The 20,172-nt window shown below is 43.9% G+C and overlaps 2 protein-coding genes and 1 long non-coding RNA gene across 5 annotated transcripts in view; 1 reads left to right on the plus strand and 2 right to left on the minus strand.

Moving 5' to 3' along the window:
* Positions 1 to 3,877, plus strand: part of plxdc2b (plexin domain containing 2b) — a 101,255-nt gene extending 97,378 nt beyond the window's left edge. The window contains exon 14 of the mRNA XM_072710736.1: positions 390 to 3,877. Coding sequence (XP_072566837.1) covers positions 390 to 509 — 120 coding nt within the window. The 3' untranslated portion in view covers positions 510 to 3,877. The remainder of the gene's footprint in view (positions 1 to 389) is intronic.
* A 5,870-nt stretch (positions 3,878 to 9,747) lies between these two features.
* Positions 9,748 to 14,729, minus strand: gimap4 (GTPase IMAP family member 4). The gene is made up of 4 exons (XM_023818257.2): positions 14,398 to 14,729; positions 12,208 to 12,933; positions 12,070 to 12,127; positions 9,748 to 11,469 (listed from the first exon to the last, which is right to left on the minus strand). The coding sequence occupies exons 1-3, from the start codon at positions 14,582 to 14,584 to the stop codon at positions 12,084 to 12,086; spliced, it is 957 nt and encodes a 318-aa protein (XP_023674025.2). The 5' UTR covers positions 14,585 to 14,729; the 3' UTR covers positions 9,748 to 11,469; positions 12,070 to 12,083.
* A 3,918-nt stretch (positions 14,730 to 18,647) lies between these two features.
* Positions 18,648 to 20,122, minus strand: LOC140588763 (uncharacterized). 3 transcript variants are annotated; one of them, XR_011989937.1, is made up of 3 exons: positions 19,985 to 20,120; positions 19,337 to 19,582; positions 18,648 to 18,922 (listed from the first exon to the last, which is right to left on the minus strand). It is a non-coding gene; the product is annotated as an uncharacterized lncRNA (long non-coding RNA). The 3 variants fall into 3 exon arrangements; XR_011989939.1 differs by having other exon boundaries at positions 19,324 to 19,582; XR_011989938.1 differs by lacking the exon at positions 19,337 to 19,582 and having other exon boundaries at positions 19,985 to 20,122.
* Positions 20,123 to 20,172: the final 50 nt, after the last annotated feature.

The following is a 20,172-nucleotide window of genomic DNA, read 5'->3' on the forward strand; positions in this document are numbered from 1 at the left end:
TCTTATAACCCTTCGCTAATGTATTTTTAAGCAGTGATTTGCAGATGAATTCCCATGAATGTAATGTACTAGGAGTTAGGTTGGTATAAAAAAAAAAAAACAGTATGTATTAAGTAGTCTGCTGGTTCCAGAGCTTGTAAAATGAATGACTTCCACACAGTTTGAAGGGCAGGTTTTAATTTTACTCTGGGTTTTATTAGTCTACCTTGAGGTTGGGGGGATTAGGGTTAGGGTTAGGGTTAGGATTAGGGTTAGGGGGTGTTCATGCAGAGTCTAGGCAAGTTTTTGGAGTTTTCAAGAGGAGCAGGGTGAGCAGGCAAGGACTCCTGACCCTGCCGACCAGGTGACCTTCTTGTCTCCATCCCTTGCCCCTTCTGACCCTTCCACAGAGACGCCCCAGCAGGTGGCCAGCCATGAAGTTCCGCCGTGGTTCAGGACACCCAGCCTATGCGGAGGTGGAGCCCATGGGGCAGGAGAAGGAGGGCTTCACAGTGTCAGAGCAGTGCTGAGGACGCCATCTTCTATCTCTGTCTCTCTCTCCCTCCCTGGCCCTGTCTCTCTCTTTCTCTGTCCCTGTATTTGTAGCCCCAAGGCCAGCACAACCCTACTGGCTCATAACTGGATTTGGAAATACATTGGGTTGCTTGGTCTTCAATCTGTTTTTATTTTTTTGGAAAGAGGAACATGGTGCAGCTTCTAACTACTGAAGAAGGTGACATCAGAATGCAAAGCAAACTCACATCCACCTGGAAGGTCTGACTCCTTACCCTTCACAAGTTCACCAGAGCCTCTTGAACTTCTGGATGGTGTCGTCGACGCACGGGAGGTGTGAGCCGTCATGGACCGCGGTTGGAGAGGCTGGCTGGAGTGGAGATGTAGGAGACATGTGGACTTGGGACCTGGAGAGCAGATGTTTGGTTTCACAAGCCCAGCGTCCGCCTGCAGGTGGTGCTGCATTATCCAGCGGACTCCACGGATAGTGACTCGGGAGGGAGGGTGGTCAACTCCGTAATCGTCCTCCAGCCGCCGCAAAACCTGATGGGATTAGGTGCATTTTACTTTTCAGAAACTGTAAGAAATGTCCCAACTATGAATTTAATTAACAGTGTAAGGTTTCATGTATCATATAATGTTTTTTTGTGACAGGGATTCCCTTATAAAATATATATTTTTTTATCTATCATCCACTTAACTTGCATCCCCCAGAATCACGCCAATTCCCGTGACTTTTTCATGTGGCAGACACTGTTCCCTGGAACAACGCAGTACAACATGCACCCCCCACCCCCCTCCCCCCAGGATGCGGGATTGAGCATTTCCTGCTGCGATTTCTTACTGGGGAGATTATAAAACCAGCTAACTGGTCCCCTGTCTAACAGGAGTCCAGGAGGGCTTTTGACTTTGTCATGCTCAGTCAACCCTTGTTTTCACCACACATTCTTACAAGCCGTGGTTGGCAGTTGGGGGGGGGGGGGGGGGGGGTTAGGGTTGTGAGGGGGCTGCAGGATCCCTGGGAGGTACAGTGCTAGAGGCACCCAGAGAGTACCCCTATGGCTCTACCCCTATGGCTCTACCCCTATGGCTGTACCTCTATGGCTCTACCCCTCACTCACAGCCACTATTGACCCCAGCTTCAGACTGGCATTAGAGACCAGCATTGAAATACGACGAGAGCAGACAGACAGAAACTAGAGTAACATTTACAGGTTCAGGTTTTTGGACCCAGTCAGCCAGTGTTTTGACAGACCGGATCTGTCTCCACCGTAACTCATTTTCCAGCAATAATGGTTTCTCATTTTCATTTCATTTATTTCGCAGATGTTTTTATCCAAAGTATTGTACGTTTTAGATTTTTTTTTCCCCAAGAAAGCAGGTTCAGAAAATCCCTGAAGTGACTGGGGTTAAGGGGCCAGGCCCAAGGACCTTATGGTGAGATTACTCAGCCATCCACGGGATTTGAACCAGCGACCTTCCGATCACAGGGTCTTAACCCACAGAGCCACACACAAGTCATTTCTTACATAGATGAACGAACATAGAATAAGTGGAGAGATCGAAATGACCTGGTGAACATTTGGGCAACATATCAGCGTTCCATCCATCCATCTTTCAGCCATCATCTTTGAAGTGTGTAGGGGGGGGGTTGAGCCTGGAGCCTACCCCAGGCGACACAGAGCACAAGGCAGGGGTACTCCCTGATTGGAAGAGCAGTTTTGTTGGGAACAAACAAAATGGTTGCTACTTGAGGTCCTTAAATCGTGGAAAAATATATCATCATTCATAAAGGCAGTTAACCAGCTGTAAATAAAGCCACTTTCAGCAGGGACTTCTTTGGCTTTTCTAGTTGACTTATGCCCTGCAGGTGCCGTTTGGTGACCCGTTTGCCCCTGCATTCACCATCGCTGCCCCACGCACAGGGTGGGGGGCTTGACTCTGTAGCCCATCGTTTCCCCTGGGTCCAGTTTCCTGCTCCGGTCCAAGGACATTTAGGTTAATTGGCATCTCTATCACTCATGAAAGCTAAACCGAAAACAAGTTCTCAAAACAAAAAAATAAAATAAGACATGAAAATAAAATGAAAAATAAAATATGAAAATGAAAAACTACAACTAAACGAAAACTAAATAAATATTGCATTCAAAACTGAAATAAAAAACAAACATCAAATACTTTCTGTTGCCATTTTTTTTGTTATTTAGCTAATTACCATTAAATTCCAGAAGCATTTCTTGCCCATTTTGAGGACACAAGTACATAAATTTCACTGTGTATTTATGTTTGATTCTCTAAAGATCAGACACATAAAACAGCTCGTCAGTCTATCCCTAGGAATAAAGAATAAAATTTATACTTAAACTAAATGATTAAAAAAGAATCTTTGAAATGAAAACGAATAAAATCACACTGAAAAATGACTAAAATTAAACTGGATTTCAAATTAAATTTAATTTTTTATGTAAAATTTAAAACAAAATTGAAAAATCAAAACTATGTAATAATGTAATGCTGCCTCCGTATTTCCCATAATGTATTTCTGTCTGTGTCTGTAGTTAGAAGATGGATGGATGCAACAGCTAGACATATATCAGTGATATTGTTTCAGCCGTTCCGTCCCTGAAGCTCTTTCTGTGCAGCACGGTTTAACATGGCACCACTTCACGGCCCACTCCCGAAATATCACTTTCCTGAACCTGGAAGCGGAGAGGAAAGGAGGGAGGGAGACGGAACACGGTGCTGGTTCTGTGTTTCCAGGCTTTCTGGGAGCCCCGGGTGACATCGGGCATCTGTCTGTTGGGTACATCTACCTGAAACTGTAAATGTTAACCACTGTCAGAATTTGCACAAAATATATATAGAAATATACCGTGGGGGGGCGCTGTGATTCCTGTGAATAGCGTGGTTGATGGGGGTGCAAGCTGCAATAATCTTTCAGACTAGGCTGAATAATACTGGGTGGTGTTTTTAGCCAGTGAGTCTCAAATACTAACCTTCTTGTTGCTGTAATCTCCTGCATCACTTAACCTGGTTGATTGCTTTTTCACCCAACTTTATCCTAACATGCTTTTAGATTAAAAAAAAAAACACTGTTTTTGGTGTTACTGCAATAGAATATATTATTGAAGTGGGTTTATTCTCTTATGTGAAATACGAGTTTAAGATGGACTAAAGCGGACTGACACTTTGACACTTCTGTTCTGCGGCTGGCTGTATTTCGGGAGAAAATCAAATGATCCAAATCCTCAGCTGCGGGACACGCTTGATGTTCGCCGCCCAAGTCAGGCGGTTACTGCAGCTGTCTGTCGATTTTCTGTTACTGTTATTTTATTATAATTTTTTTTTTGATTACATTTGAAATAAAGGATGTTGTTTTACTGGATCATTCTCTTTCTTCAAGATATAGTATCTGAAACTGAGTGGCGGAACAGAATTTAACAGGGATTCACAGGGATTCACAAAAAAAAAGATCACAGCAAGGCGATATACAGACATAAAATTTACACAAAAACACAGACACAGAAGTAATTATATCCTTGTCAGGACTGCTCATTTATTTCTATGGGCAAAATGCTAATGCTAACTATGACAACCCTAACCTCTACCCAGCCCTAACCATAGCCATAAGTAACCAAACAAAATACAGGAGTTGTTGCATTTTTAGTTTTCTGATTGTTAGAAAATTGAGTTTTCCCTTATGGGGACCAGGAAACTTTGTGTGTACGCCACAGTGGAAGGAAGGAAACAAGATGGGTTGAGGAACCACATGAAACTGATCTGTTTCTCATTTCCTGGTCGGTCATATTGTCCTTCTTGATGAATCTAAACCAGGGTTATTCAACTCGAGGTCCGAGCACTGCTGGTTTTCCAGCCTTCCTTTACCTGTCAGTCAGGTGAGAAGCCTCTGACCAATCAGAATCAGTCATTATTAAACAACTACTTGGGAGAACTGAAAACACGGCCTGGATTTGGAATTGAGGTCCAGAGTTGAAGAACCCTGATCTAAACCATTTGAGGAGCATGGTAATGGACCCCCCAGCAGGGAGGCGTCTTCAGGGACCTGGGGTGGCTGTGTAAAACTGCTGTAAGCTTGTGGAATCGCTGGCTGTTTTGCCCTCCAGGACTGACCTCGTTTAACTCAATTGTGATCACCTGAAAAGGTCACCCTAGCAAACATGAAATAGCATTGCTATTATAGATAAAATTTTTCTTGGAGGTGTGAAATAATACCTTTTTTGGTGGATGGTTTCCTGCAAGGAACATCAGTGACATAATTTAAGTTCAGTTCAGTTACCTAGTTTGTCCAGTTTCATGGAGACGTCTATCCCAGTGATGGGGGCCTGTAACCCAGGAAGCAGGGAGTGTAGCCAGTCTAGATGACGAGTGGGATGACAGTTCGTCACAGGGAATCATACAGATATCTGCAAAATGTTCTCCTTGACTCCACCTGCTAATGCTGCTAAAATGCTTTTTGCTGCTCCCTAAGCACTATGAAGTCAAGAGTATAAAATTTATTATGACAACATTTGTGCTTTAATATATCAGCTTAATGGCAAGAGTGGGTAGTATGGTATCGTCATACCTCCAAGGCTGGGGGCTTGAATCCTGTCTCTATATGCATGCAGTGGGTGTGGGTTTCTTACCCCATTGCCTTTTGTATGTGCCTGCCCTGTGATGGATAGTAACCTCACTCACTGGTGGGACTTGAACCAGCAACCGTCCAGCTGTAGCTACAACATCCTAACCAGCTGAGCCACACATCACCCCCAGGGTCATCACAAACCTATGCTGGCTAAGGGGTTATGGAAGATGGGGGCACCACTGTGCATAGCTGTCGCCTCACGCTTCCAGGGACATGAAGGATTTCCTGCTTCAAAAAATTGATTGTGTTAGCAATTTCGCTAAAAAATATATGTGGGAGACTAAAGGAGACGAAACTAGTGTCAAGAGCAGGAAAATCCGGTAACTCTTAGAGACTGGATCATCCCAATGGGAAGGATGGGAATCAAGAATGCAGATATTATTAACCCCCCCCCCCAGCACGAACATTGCTGGGCCCCTAGGTTCATTTGTTATGCAATTTGATTTCTTTTTATGTCAATAGGCAGCCGGTGGATTAATCACCCCTGGACTTTGGTTTGCCTTTAGGTCTGGCTCGTGTAAATGTGTCGATTAATAATTACCGCACTGTGACATCCACCTTCTTATAGCTTCTAAAATGCACACCGTAAGTTATGTTTCTTATTTTTTAATGCGGTGAAGGTTTTTGCAATGGTTGAAACAGGAAAATGTATAAATCGCCACAATATTAGAAAAACCTGCTTTGTACTGGATAGGACCAGCTACTGCGTACAAAACACCCCTTATTTCATTAGGCATGGATGTAACAAGGTGTTCAAAACTTTCATTTGAAATAATTTTTTTTGTGCCACCAAGCGGCCAGTGGTTGCAAACTAATCGCATTGAGGCATTGTCTTAAAACAGCACCTATTACGTTTTGCGATGTCCTGGTGGGACAAGAAATGTATTCGTCGTAGCTGATAAGCTTTTATTATTTATATTAACATCATATATTCATATATTCGTGTTATTCATGCATTATCACTCCGCACCAGCGGGGTGGCCCAGAGTAGCACGGTTTGATTATCGCCACCCTCCTACCCAGATAGACCAGGTAAATGCATGACAAAATAAACGCTGTCTGACGGTGATTGCTGCTTTATAATTACAGCATTGACAGTCCAATCCGTTTCTTTAATTTACCTGAAATAAAATACGAGAGTATAATCGCATACTTACAGCAGCAATAATTTCCGTTTTCGTTTTCGCCTTTGCAAAACTAATATGGGATATTACGGGTATTTGACGGTCAAACTATATGGCAAAACACTGGTTCTCACGTGTATGCATACATACAGTAATGCATTTAAGGGGTGCATTTGTGAAAAATCAAATTCCCGAAAACAGAGCACATGCAGGGATATAATGCAGGAACAATATTAAGTAATTCTGGAAGCAAGTTAAATTTAAAAAGCTGTAGATATAAATGAAAATGCAAAATTGTCTAAAGCGAGGGGAGGCGCTTAAATAGGTCACCAATTTAGGCTTAGTCACTGAGCTCTGATTTTTCATGGCTGTAAGGGTAAACCGTGGAGGGCGAAATATTAGAATAACCGCAACTCAGTCAGTACATGCCTGCCTCTCAGCAAGGGCAACTGCGCTGCATTTGCAGGTAAGAGACTATGTTTCCTTTTGAGGATATTTCGGCTTGTGCTTTGCGGTTGTTTGCGTGTCATGAAGTTATCGTATCTGCTTTTGGGAAGGCGTAGAATCGCCGTTTTTTGCTGCCTGGCCGAAATATAAAATGCTTATGGCGAAGTAAACACTGTATTTTAAATCTGAGTTTAGTGTTCTAACTCGCAGTTAAACTAAAAAAAAGATAAAGAAATCACTACCCACATCCTGTTGCCTTAATGTATATGCTCCGGTATATAGACAAAAGTATTGAGACACCTGGGTATTTATTACACCCACAGGAACTTCTGTGCCGTCCCATCCGATCAGGTCTCTGTGATGGCCAGTCAAATTCAAACTCATGAAACCATGTGTTCATGGACCTTGGTTTCTGCACTTGGGGCACCGTCATGGTGGAACAGAACAGGACCTTACCCAAACTTTCCACAAAATTGGAAGCATAGAATTGTCCAAAATGTCTTGATATGCATACCAAGACATTTTTGAGTATTCTAGAGCCCTGACCTCAACCCCTTGGAACACCTTAGAGCAGAGATTGTGAGCCATGCCTTCACGTCCAACATCAATGTCTGACCTCACAGATGCTCTTCTGGATGAATGGGCAAAAAGTCCCAAAGACACACTCCAAAATTTTGTGGAAAGCCTTCTCAGAAGAGTGGCAGCTGTTATAGCTGCAAAGGGGAGACCAACTCCATACTGATGCCTATGGATTTAGAATGGGGTGTCATAAAAGTTCCTGTAGGTGTAATGGCCAGCTGTCCCAATACATTTGTACATAGAGTATCAACGCAGAATTTAAGGAATTACTTGGCTATTTTTTGTTCTTTTGGCGTCATCTGCTGGTTGTAAAATTTCAGTACAAGCTGCCCTTGACCACATCCGCTCTGGACTCGTTCTCCTGGTTATGTGTTGCTTTAAAATCCCATTAGTGAGCGTAACGCCTGCTGAGTGCACACGATATACTTATCTTATGTGCTATTAAAGTGGACAAAATTGTACATACTATTAAAAACCAATATGTATCCATCAAATGTGAATTTGCAAACTACACTTTAATCCACAGGTCAGGTTTATTGAGGGGTATAAAATGGAAAGGGGAAGGAACTGATCCTTTGAAAAGACAACCAATAAATATCCACAAAGCCAATAATAACTATATACAACTGAAAAGTTTATGTATTTTATGCAGCTGCTTTTCGGACAAAGGGTTGAGGGGAGATGTAATGATAATAATACATAAGCTTTGTAATTATTTGCCAGATGCTTTTGTCCAAAGCGATGTACAAGCAAGGCAGGTAATGGTCCTGAATCACAAAGCCAGATTTCTTGCTTAGCCAGATAACTGGTCAGATTTAAGGTACCCCACGTTAAATGGCCTTTATTGTCATTCACTTACATTTCACCCAGACTATCTTAAATCCAACAAATTATCCAGCTATGCAAGAAGCCCCGTGGGGCATTCCACAAAGCAAGAAGGATAAGTTAAGCCCAAACATGAAAAGTGTCCAATGGGAAAAACAGTAAGGTGACATTCCTACCTGACAATCCTTACATTTTGTTTAAGTTATGGGCTAATGAAGAAATTCCGGGGGAGTGTTCCATGAAGCAGAATTTCTCGGTTAGCTGGGTTAACTTAAGTCATGATTGTCCAGCAGGAATGCTCCATACCTGAACTATTATTAGACAATCATTTCTTCTATCTTCTATCTTAAGTTAATGAAGATAGCTCAGAAATCCTGCTCTGTGGAACATCTCTCATTTTGAGCATCAGGCGCTATATATTACAAGCATACAGTTGTAAAGGAGTCAGCTTAGGTACATGTGCTGCCAGGCTGAGCTATAAAAACAATATTGATAATACTAATAATATTGATAAAGGAGCTATTCAAATAAAACAAACATACAAAGACTGTAGATAAAAAACATCAACAATAATAATAATATTCAATAATACCACTTCTACTAATAATAATGATCATAATGATAATTTGCTCTCCCTTGCTCCCTAGAAAATCCTCCTTTCACTTGTAATAATTAACACCTTCAGTTGTCGGTATTTGGAAACTTCTTGTTGTAGGATATCAACCCTGGGACTGTCCATTAAGCAAGGCTGCTGGAGTGATCGAGGTAGAGATGCAGAATTAAGTGTATAATTCACACAGAAAAAGGCATTTTACGAAGAAGAATCCATCAATCAGTATACTTCTACTATATTAATGCTACCCCTTTGAATTTATTTAGAATGATTAGACGAACCTGATCCTGCACTGGAGAGAGATTATGGAGAAAGGAAGGACAGATTTTGAAAAACTGCCAATACAGGATATTCAGATCGGAGACTGGAAAAATGACACCGATATTCAAAAAAATTATATTTATGGTGATGAACCATAAGGGAAAAAAAATCAATGTAACTGATCTTAAAATAATTAAATAGTTTTCTGGATGACTAAGGATAGGGACATATTAAGCAGAAGAATAGTTCTGTCCATTGAGTCATTTCAGCAGAGGAAACAATGACCTTTTTAGTGTGAGCTCATATTCCGTTTTAAATTATGCAAAAGTTCACTCAAGTTCACAGTGAAACTAGTACAGACTTGCGCTAACTTACAACCTATGTGACTTACGCCAATTCGGATGTATGACTGAGGTTTAAAAGAATAAAAAACAATCCATCCAATCCAAGACCATCCCAGCCTGACATGCGTCCCCCAGTCTCATTCTCACATGTCAAAGCCAGTGTGATTATCTTATTCTGACGTATGTCCATTTCGACATGCGACCTGTCTGCCGGAACAGAACTAAGTCGTAAGTTGGGGACAGTCTGTACTATTAACAGGTCTATATAGCCCTTACCTAGAGTTGGGTCAATCCATTTCACTGTCAGCGGGGGCCATAACATTGAAACAAATTAAAACAGTCTTTGGTTGTGTCACATTACTACTGCATATGCACTCTGCCCTGTGGTGGATGTGCAAACGTGATTAGAAGTCTGTATCCAGTTCGGTTTTGTTTATTTCATTGTAAACAAAAATCTAGCAGGAATGGTATACTCAGTACATTTTACTTTACAGAATAAAGCACGCTCTTCATAATAACAGTGCCCCAATAAATACTACGATGGAACTTCACGTTTAGCCAGGAGGGTGGGGGCCACTGTACATTCAGCAGGCCGAACACCTGTTGCCTGGATATTAATCAATGTAACCCAGGGTTTCACAATCCGGACCTCGGGGACATTCTGCGATTTTGCTCTCTCCCAGCTCCCTGCCAGACTAGCCACATTTTTGCTTCTTCCCAACCAGGAGGGAGCAAAAATGTAGACTGTCCGGGTGTTCGCGAGGGCCGATTCGAGAAACACTGATGTGCACTGAATATGCCTCCCTCCCCCCTTCACCACACGAGAAAGCGGCGTAGACAAACCCCGGGAGCTGCGGTGCATTTGGGGTGGTGCGGAAGGCAGTCTGTGCCAGTCCGGGAGCTGCGGTGCGTTTGGGGTGGTGCGGAAGGCAGTCTGTGCCAGTCCGGGAGCTGCGGTGCATTTGGGGTGGTGCGGAAGGCAGTCTGTGCCAGTCTGGAGGGTGAAATCCGGCTCGCCTCAGCTCTGACGTCAGTGTAGTGTGTTAGGGAACTGAGACACTGTAAGCCAATCCTTAAGGGATGAATGTTATATTAACTTCCTACAGGTGCTCAGGTTTCCTCCTGCTAAATGGGAGCCTTGAAAAATTACCCATCTTCAGGGCTTGGAATTTAGGGGGCTGGTGACCCTTGGGCTAAAATCATTGTTTTTTTTGTCAACCTACAGGATAAAATGCTGCTGTGACGAACAGAAAAAAATCAGGGCTCTGTGTGTCCCCTGCAATGCACTGGCATCCCATCCAGGGTGGACCCCTGCCCCACACCCAGTGCTTCCTGGGAAAGGCACCAGGGTTATAAGAAGCATTTATTTATGAAGCAGCATTCTGTTTTTGGTACAGAGCAAAAAAAGCCCAAAGCCCAGTAAACGGGGACATTTATGTCCAGTACATGGACGCCCTGGTGTATCAAAACTACCACCCACATCACCGACCTCTGTGAGGTTCGTGTTTTTTCTGTTCTTTTTTTGGTTTAACTTATCCAGTTAATATTAAAATATCACACACTGAGATTCCAGTCCCTGAAGTCTAAGTCACAATAGTTGTGCATGTGTAACAGTGTACATCATTGGTGGCAGCCCTTGGTGGTTCAGCCAATTAGCTGCAGAATATCATTTGAGCCTGGAGACTGACCCCCCCCAGGAGCGCAGAGTCTCTTTGTACCTGAAACTGTACTCTGTACTCTGTACTCTGCACTCTGCTCAGCCATCCCAATAATTCTGTACAGACTCAAATTTCACAGATAAAAAATAAATAAGCAGATAAAAAAAAAAACAAAAAACAAGAGCTGCTCATGCAGCAGAGACCAGACGAGTGTAACATCAGTTCCTGCTGTAGCCTGGGCGTCTGGTGTTTACACTTCAAGGTTAATTACATAACTAACCTTAATCTACTCTAAACAATCACTACTTTATATAGACTTATGGAAATAAGTGCCTACTGTAAGGTGGGGCGGGGGGGGGGCGGAGTTGGACTATAGATATCAGGCAATAGTGGTGTGTCGGACTGCCATAGGAGACTGGGGTCAGAGCTCTCAAGGCAGAAAAGTCTTTTCAAACGGCTCCTCCATCCACTGGCGCCAAACCTTAGGAGGAGAGAGAGGACGCTGTTACTCCCGAGTCAGAAGGCCTGGGGTGCGGCTGATACAATCACTTCAAACAAGAACAATCCCTTAGGAGCTGGTACATCTGTTCTTCATTAGATAGGAAAATATACATATTTTTGTGATACTGGAGGAGAAGTTGTCTTTTCACTGACCCCATCTTGCTCTCCATGAGACACACAGACACACATACAGGTGAGAGCAAGCTTGGGGGTCACAGCACAGGGTCACCCAGCATGCAGAACCCCCGTAGCTGGGGGTTAAGGGCCTTGGTCAAGGGCCCAACGGTGCCATCAGCCTGCCAGCTCTGGGATTTGAACCAGCAACCTTCCGATCACGGAGTCCTAATCTGCTAAGATGCATACCCCCCCCCAACGGACCAGCTATCGAAAAATGTCAGCAGCAGTCAGGAAGTCCTTCTGTGAAGCAGTGGACCTGAAGTATGGAGGAGAACACCACTGCAGCCAGGAGCCGATTGTCGGGTGGGAGGGGCACACATAGCCCCTCCCACTCGACATTCGGCTCCCAGCGATACATACTTGAAAGTATGGCACCTGAAACGCATCAGGGTTTGGAACATACCTGATACAGGTGTCCTACTGGGTAGTGGCAACCCCGCTCTCTCCATCATTACATACACCTGAATAACACAAGATACGGTAAGATCGTAGGCACAGGCGGAGCAAACATCTCCTGATGCGTGTCAAACATCTCGCTTACTTTGTGAGGGCTCCGCGTTTTGGATCATCACCGCGCTGCCGTTCTGCTTCGGCCTGGCGCCAAGGTCACGGCCGTCCACGCTGACCGTGGCAGGCTTCTCCTCATCCACGTAGAAGCCTCCCTCCTCGGCCACCATGTTCTCGATCTTCTCGATGAGGAGGGCGAGCTGGGGGTGCTCGCCGAAGACCTGGTTGTTGATGACGTGGTAGCGGTTCCGGCAGCCCTCCACCACCCACTGTAGGTCGCGGCCCTCCCGGTGGATGTGGCGCTCGATGGGCATGTCCCGCATGCCCGGCGCCCAGGTGAACACCAGGATGGTGTGCCTCCAGATCCGCTCGCCGAACAACGCCATGTTCTCCTCCACGCGGAGCCGGTCCGTCTCGGTGAACATGCCCACGGGAATCACCAGAAGGAAGGCGTGTGGGCCTGGCGCACACAGGGAGGGTGCCTGCATCATCTCCTGCTGGTAGGATTCTGGGGTGGTCTGGGAGGAGAACCATCCTGGAGTGTCCACCACAGTCACCTTCCGCCCCTCCAGTACCGTCTCCCGCTTGACACAGAATTCGGCCGCCCGCTCCAGGCGAAACTCCTCCCGGCCCAGGATGGTGTTTCCCGTCAGGCTTTTCCCAGGCCACCTCCAGCCCAGGAGAACCAGCCTCAATTCCATCAGGCGGCTGGCAACTTCGGACCTCTGCTCCTCTTCCTCGGAGTTAGGGACCCCCTCACCTGCAGGGTTAGAATCCACCTGAATTCGAGACTCAGAGCGGCGAAAACGTCTAATGGTAACAAAGCAACAGTACTAAAACATGATTGATAGATGAGCTGAAAATAGTTCCATCCAAAGGATGATGGGATTTTGTCAGCAGGGCTGCAATTAGTGTTGTAAATGAGTCACACGTGGATCATGCTGCTGTCAGCCCAGGGGCCTGAAGTTACCACCAGGTGCTTAATCTTACCATCTCAATTAACAGCAGAATCGGTGCTGCTATAAAAAATGAAAAACCTTGACGGAGTGGAGTCAGCTTATGGGCAGCTGTTAAGTGCAATAAGCGGAGTACGTTTGGCACTGTTTTGGTGCTAACAAAGCCAGTTAGTATTGGTTGAAATTAATTAGCTCAATGAATAATAGCGGATTTAACGCTCCATAATCTCTGATGCTAAAGATAATACCCATAACTGCATTTCTATTAAAAAACAATATTCTTATTGCTTGTTACTAGACAGACTTTGGGATCTTGATATTATAGAAATGTTGTCTGTTACACCCAAAATACAATAAAGTTTATGGATTCTTATATTCTTCGAAAGGTCTGTGCTTTTATGCTAAAAAAAAAAAAGGCAGACAAAATATTAATTACTACAATTAATATAAAACAAAAAACTTATTTTTAATGTACTAGTAAAACAATTTACTGTATAAACAAATAACTAATACAAGGAGTATTCATTTCACTGAGCAGAAGATGCTGCTGGTTTGCATCACGGAACAGCGGAGATCTGGAAACCTTGGCACGCCCAAGAGACGGTGCGAGGAGACATTCCACGCACCAGAGGATTCCGGTCAAACGCTGAGTCACGAGACGCGGCGTCGGATGACATGAGCTGTCGAGCTCGAACTGTGACAGCCGCAGGGAAGGGAATACTGCGGCGCGCGAGAGAAACTTCCTGTACCCAGCCGTTTCCTTAAATCCGCATTCATACCAAGGCGCATAATAACAATACATTAATAATATACTTCTCAGCAGCCAAATTATTATTATCTCCGTTCATTGCGCATTTTTACACCGGTGAGGGAATTTAAAGTAAACAATTCAGCCCTTTTTATGCAACAGGGGTTTTAATTTTAATAGTTTTTAAAAATTGTATTAATAAGTGACATCCCGACTGTTCTGTTCCATTTCGCGGGCGTTATAGTCGCTTTTGTTACTGTATATAGGTTGGATACCGTGGTACCGCGTGCTGATCTGCCAGATTAATCCTGAACGTGGCGTTTTTGTTAATAATTGTGCCGATCGACGGAGATAATTCAGATACCCGGACGACGATAACACATCTTGTAAGAACCAGTCCGGTCAGCGCACAGTGCAACATGTACCTCAAAGTTAGACCGCCTCAAGCATTATCAGTATGGCAGAACAATAATCGGAGTCCCCAGCCTAAGGGGAGAGACACCTGAGGTCTGGAACTCACCTACAGATTCAACAGACTCGCTGGATGCCATCTCCGCGCTCTCCCCTGTACACGCGTCGGCCGGTGTGAGCCTGCTGAGGAGGATTTCCTGGTTGGGCGGCAGGTGGGGGGCGTGACAGCGCATGCGCATTGTGCTGCCATGTCCGCGTGCTGAATCTCTCCCTTCGCCGTAGTCAGGCTGGCGCATTGAGAATGAAAGTGATCGTCAAATGCTTGTCCAATACCGTTATAGCCAGAAATAAAGTTTGATATTTCACGGTAATGTACGTTGTTAGTTGTGCGCTTATTTATTTAGCAACCACTTTTGCATAGGAACTATTACTGTCCCTTAAAAGAACCCCAAAAAAGAAACAGTACAATTAAAACTAAATATTATATTTATAAACGTTTAACTATGATTTGATTTATGGCTAGTTCTTATTAAAGGAAAATGCATTAACATCATTTTAGCTGTGGTTATAATATATTCTTGATAGAATATGGAACACTGGTGCGTTTGGCTGCCGCTGCTCTTCGGAAATTTTAAATTTAATATAGGAGGTTTTTACGTCTGTTTTTAAGTTTATATGTGATCGTGTTCGATTGTGCATATTAATTCGATAAGCGTACTTAGGAAGAGAGGATTCCCCTTAAAGTGCTGTGCTGCTTAAATCTCCTTAAGGCCACTTAAAATTAATCAATTGTTTTACATGATTCAAACTTCTAAAATATTGGTGAGTAGGGGATTTTATATTTTATATTTAATATTTTTAGCGAAAAGACGAACGGCAACAGAGATATACTAAAACTAGAAAAGTTCTCAAACAGCTCGCGAAGGGTAATATATAGCCTATTACTCGGTATATTGATGCCCTGCCAAGATTTTAATGCCGTGGGCCCACACACAATCTGACAAACGATAAAAACCATTGTCCGAGAAGCGTCAAATTGAAAAATCCGAGGCTGACATTCAAGATTTTTCACCCACAGTTTTTGAGGTGAAAAAAACGGATTTTTTTTAAAAATATAAAACATTAAAAAAATCGAGGCGGCACCAAAAAATTGAGGTGGGCGGTCATGTAAAACAATTTATTAATTTTAAGTGGCCTAACCCTTATTTTACCACTATATGGTCATCGTGTGGTCAGCAGTTTCTCCAGGTACTTAACTTTATTTTGACTTGGCGTTATGCTACGTGTGACTAAGTGTTTTTACATTCTTAAATCCCATTCGGGAATTTTGATTTGTTGCATTCCTTAAGTATTGCTATCTGGACAGAAACAATAGTTATTTAAATGTATAATTATTATTGCTGTTGTTGTTGTCACGCCCTGCCTACCTGCCCCTCCCGTTTTCTCCTGCTACGTTTGTCTTACCTCTCGTTCTTGCCCTTGTGTGATTCACTCCATGTGCCTCGTTTACCCCTTTGTTAGTCCAGTGCTCCCCAGTCCAGCCATTAATGTCGCTACGCTTGTTGGCCCGTACGCGTTCCCAGTCAGTGTGATCCTCCTGTTTTGACCCCTCGAGGTTGTGTTTGTTTCTAGCTACAGTTTTGCTTGAATTCCTAATTAAACCCCTTTAGTTTGCTGTCATTCGTCCCTTTGTGACTATTATTATTATTACTAACTATTTGGGGAACAGGATGTGCACTACATACATGTTTGCACTAGAGGAGCTGCTTTTAATCTCATTGTACATGTGTATAGTGACAATAAAAGGTATGTATTCATTCATGTGAAAGTATTACCATTTCCTGCTGAATCATTATGTATTCCAGTTAGATTGGGATCTCTTGGTTCTCAAATTTTTCACGATGTCGTAATAATTATTCTTTATGGTGTATTTACCTATCGTGCTGTTACTTTTTATTCACACACATTGACTAACTAATGAAGTAATATTTGCGGAACGGTGCCCTCTGGTGGTGTTTAGTTTGTAAGACAAGGAGGAGCTTCAATCCTGGGAGAAATTGATCTTTCGAACCTAAAAGGACAAGACATCTGATCCAAATGATTCGCACTCTGATGGATGAAAGGGATTCTGGCAATGACGGGATTCACCACTGACCCCCCCATCATAAATAAAGCAGTCAGTACCATGCTTATCTTTTTATGTGTGCTATTTTTCCATTAAGGCTGCAGAACGGATAACATGCAGCTAAGGAAATGTATTTTGGCCTGATGTTTGATTATATATTATGTTGAAATAAAAAAACTACGTTAATAAATAATCTGACACATTATGTGAGTAACTGTACATTGATGTCTGTGTATCCAATGTAGGCAGAGCACTGTTCTGATCAATAAACCTGCACTGGATGTGGCTGTCATACTGAGGAGGCTATCCGTCATAACAGAGGCACAGCATACTTTCAGCTTCTATTAGCATCAGATTAAAGGGATGGCAGACAGATGAGGTTTGTCAGGTATCACCCTCAATGAGCGTATGTAAACAGGCCAGTGAACTGATTGGGATCCATAAGTCTGACAAGCTCCAGTTCTTTTTCCAAGCTGGTTTTTAGGCAGTGCGGGAAGCAGTGCTCTTTCTGACCATCATGGGTGGGTGGTTGGGGGGACACTTATACTAAACTGGAAACAAGCAGAATATGAAGAGTAGACAGTTGTACTGAACTGGAAACATCAACACTTGACAGAGAGTAGCTGATGGAACCAAGACTCTGTTGTACCAAAATTGGATATGTTGATGGAACCACATTCTAAACACTAAGTCATTTTAGGAGACATCATCTGAGTGTGTGTTTGAACTTAGCAAGACAGACACAGCTTCTGCAAGTTAGTCTCCCCATTTAAGCAATAGGGGTGTTTATCACTAATGAAATGTGACCGTATTCATACGTAAATTTAGTTATCAGGGGTTGGCTGCAGATGACTGAGGTCAGTGCAAGTGTAGCCCAGATTTTTATGTCTAGCAGAAACCTTGCATGACTGTGCACATCGACTGCACAAGATAATGGATTAGGTATGTCCAATAGGTGACAGGGTGGAGTCTCACAGATCAGCGGTCAATGATCTAATAGAGGAAGAATACTTGTTATAGTTCCAGTATGAGGAGGGTTGGAGGTACCCGCATATCTAATTTCTCATACTGTCCAGACATACCGAGGTAAAACAGTATTTTAAAAAGCAGCACTATTCCGGCATTTTGATATCTTGGTGATAAAATCCACTATAAGCGGGAGGGTGGGGGGTGTTAAGGTCCCGGCTAATTTTGTCAAGTATGAGCTACGATCAAGCTAAATCACAGATGTCAGACTCCAGTCCTGGGGGGCCGGAGGCCTGCACATTTTTGGGTTTCCCCTTGTTTAACACACCTGATTCAACTTCTTGTGCTAATTACCACATAGCTGTTGAGATGAATCATTTGTGGTGGAACAGGGAAAGAACTAAGCTACACAGGGCTGTGGCCCCCCAGGACTGCAGTTTGACACCCCTGCCCTAAATGAAGTACAAATTACCATATAAAGGTTAAGATGCACGATAATTTGTCATATTGGCACAAATGCACATAATACATGTATGTATTCACGCTGTTACAACAATCGATTGCCACATGCATCGCTTTTAAAGCTGAATGCGTACCAGTTATATCAATCCCTGAATATGGACTTGGATTCAACCTCATTTATATGCTAATTATATTACTTATGGGGCCTTTCCAAGGTGGAGCTCTGAAACCATTCAGCTGTGCACAATTTCAAGATCATACGGTTTGGTGAATTAGTGTCTCCAAGTTGTCGTCAGCGTGCGAGTGAGTGTTTGCCCTGTGATGGACTGGCTTCCCATCCAGGGTGTTCCTGCCCTGTGCCCAGTGCTTCCTGTTAGACTCCCAGCTGTGTCCCATAACCCTGTACCCAACAGTTACTAAAATTTGTTGGACACTTTCCAGTCTATTTTTCTGTCCTTGGGCCTGACCCTTTTACTTTTGGTTTGTGTTAACTCAGTTTGCAATGATTTTATAGAATTTACATTACATCCAGAAAACCTTCTGATAGCATATTAATAATCACTCTGGACCTGGTCACCTGACTCTTTCCAAAAACAGATACAGCCCCACTATACACATACAAAAAAAAAAAAAACCACCTAAATGTTGACCAATGCAAGTCAATTTTATGTGTGGCAGAGCGATCTACAATACACTTTGTGAATAGCCGACTACGCCACGCCGGGGACAGTGCACCCGGGGGAAATATGATAACCCAACTCAGATAACAGCACACAGGTTAAATCCAGCGAAAAAGGCTGGAGACGTGAATCAGTAAGTTATTTTATTACATTCAAAAGGGAGATTCGTAATTTCACGCTACACACAATAGATCTAAATCCCGTCGGAGCCAAATCCCTGCAGCAGACCAAGCCAGATAAAAGCACAACTGATCTCTGGACCAGGAACTCTCCACAGGCGGGACCTCCGTGGGTACGTCACGTGAGCACACAGACGTACTCGGTGAGCCAATACCAGTGACTTGTACTGCACACGGGTGAAGTCCACAACCAGCCAGGAAGGTGCCGCAAGGCTATTAGCCCTGAAACACAGGCAGAGAGATAGGACACCAGGTTAGTATGGTACCCACTTTCCGTCACCCCGCAACGCTCGCTTGACCACCCAAAGCTCAACCAAAACACAATATAAATCAAGATAAACCAAAGACATGCAAAACAATCCATGCAATACAATGAATCAAGCCAAAGAACCAATACAAGATCTTGAGGCAGCATATATATAGGCTGTACGCAGAGATCGGAAGCGGAACGACGCCACTCCAGGAAGCTCCGGGCACCAAGGTTCCACGCTGGACTACCCGCAGTGTTGCAAACTTCGTCGCTATATTTAGCGAGTTTAGACACCTCTAGCGACTCGTTTTCAAAAAAGCGAGTAGCGACAAATCTAGCGACTTTTTCTGGTGTTATTAGAGACTTGACGCACGTATCGTTCTTACTCTTCTCCCCGAGCAGCGGGTGCTGCAGTGGGCTCTCCTCACGTCCCAAAGCATTCACAGTCCGCCGGTCCTCGCGCAGCAGCCCTGCCCAGCTGCAGTCAGAGCAGGAGACGTTCACCCCTCCGCGTCAACTGTAAGTAAAACGCGCATGCGCGAATCCGCAGCTGGCTGAAGTAACTCCGTCAGAGGGACTATTTGGGGTCACTTTTGCCGGTCCCAAGCCCGGATGTAGGAAGAGGGTTGGAACTGAGATATATAAAAAGAGAATAAAGTTCATTTGTAGTTCGAAACATATATGGTATTTAATTAATTAATTTCTGTCTCTTCCACGGCATTATTCATCTCTCCTACAGCGTCCATTACGATTAACATGCACGTTATGCAAGTGAGGCGATGGCGTCATTTAGAGACTTCTAGCGACTTTTAGGACAGCCAATAGCGACTTTCCTTGCTGAGGAGTTTGCAACAGTGGCTACTGCCCAGCACTAACAAAACAGCGGCGATGTCCACGACCCCAGTAAACCGCCAGCATGAGGAACTATAACACCGCTGGAGCTGCCTTCACCGCCTCCCCAACTACAAGACCACAAGCTACTTAATGACGGTATTTATAATCGCGGGGCACGCATATTGAAGTAAAGGGCTTACCGGCAATTGGACACAGCTCTCCAAAGGCGTGCATTACAACAACCGCTCGACCCCCAGCAAACCCACCGATACTTAAGGGATGATAACGAGTGCGCCAATTAACCCCCCTGCGCACTCACCCCACGGCTACTATCTCCGCAACCAGCACAAGGAACCGCTGCTACGCCATACCTACCCATCCACCCACT

The sequence above is a fragment of the Paramormyrops kingsleyae genome, chromosome 4, assembly GCF_048594095.1.
Source record: "Paramormyrops kingsleyae isolate MSU_618 chromosome 4, PKINGS_0.4, whole genome shotgun sequence".
Lineage (NCBI taxonomy): Eukaryota > Metazoa > Chordata > Actinopteri > Osteoglossiformes > Mormyridae > Paramormyrops > Paramormyrops kingsleyae.

What these genes read in the sequence shown, in the direction of transcription:
- gimap4 (XM_023818257.2), bottom strand. Translation starts at nt 14,584, where the DNA reads ATGCGCCAGCCTGACTACGGCGAAGGGAGAGATTCAGCACGCGGACAT. An exon ending in CGAGTCTGTTGAATCTGTAG is followed by an intron (nt 12,934 to 14,397) that starts GTGAGTTCCAGA and finishes CTAACCCTGCAG; the next exon opens with GTGAGGGGGTCCCTAACTCC. An exon ending in AAACGCGGAGCCCTCACAAA is followed by an intron (nt 12,128 to 12,207) that starts GTAAGCGAGATG and finishes TGTGTTATTCAG; the next exon opens with GTGTATGTAATGATGGAGAG.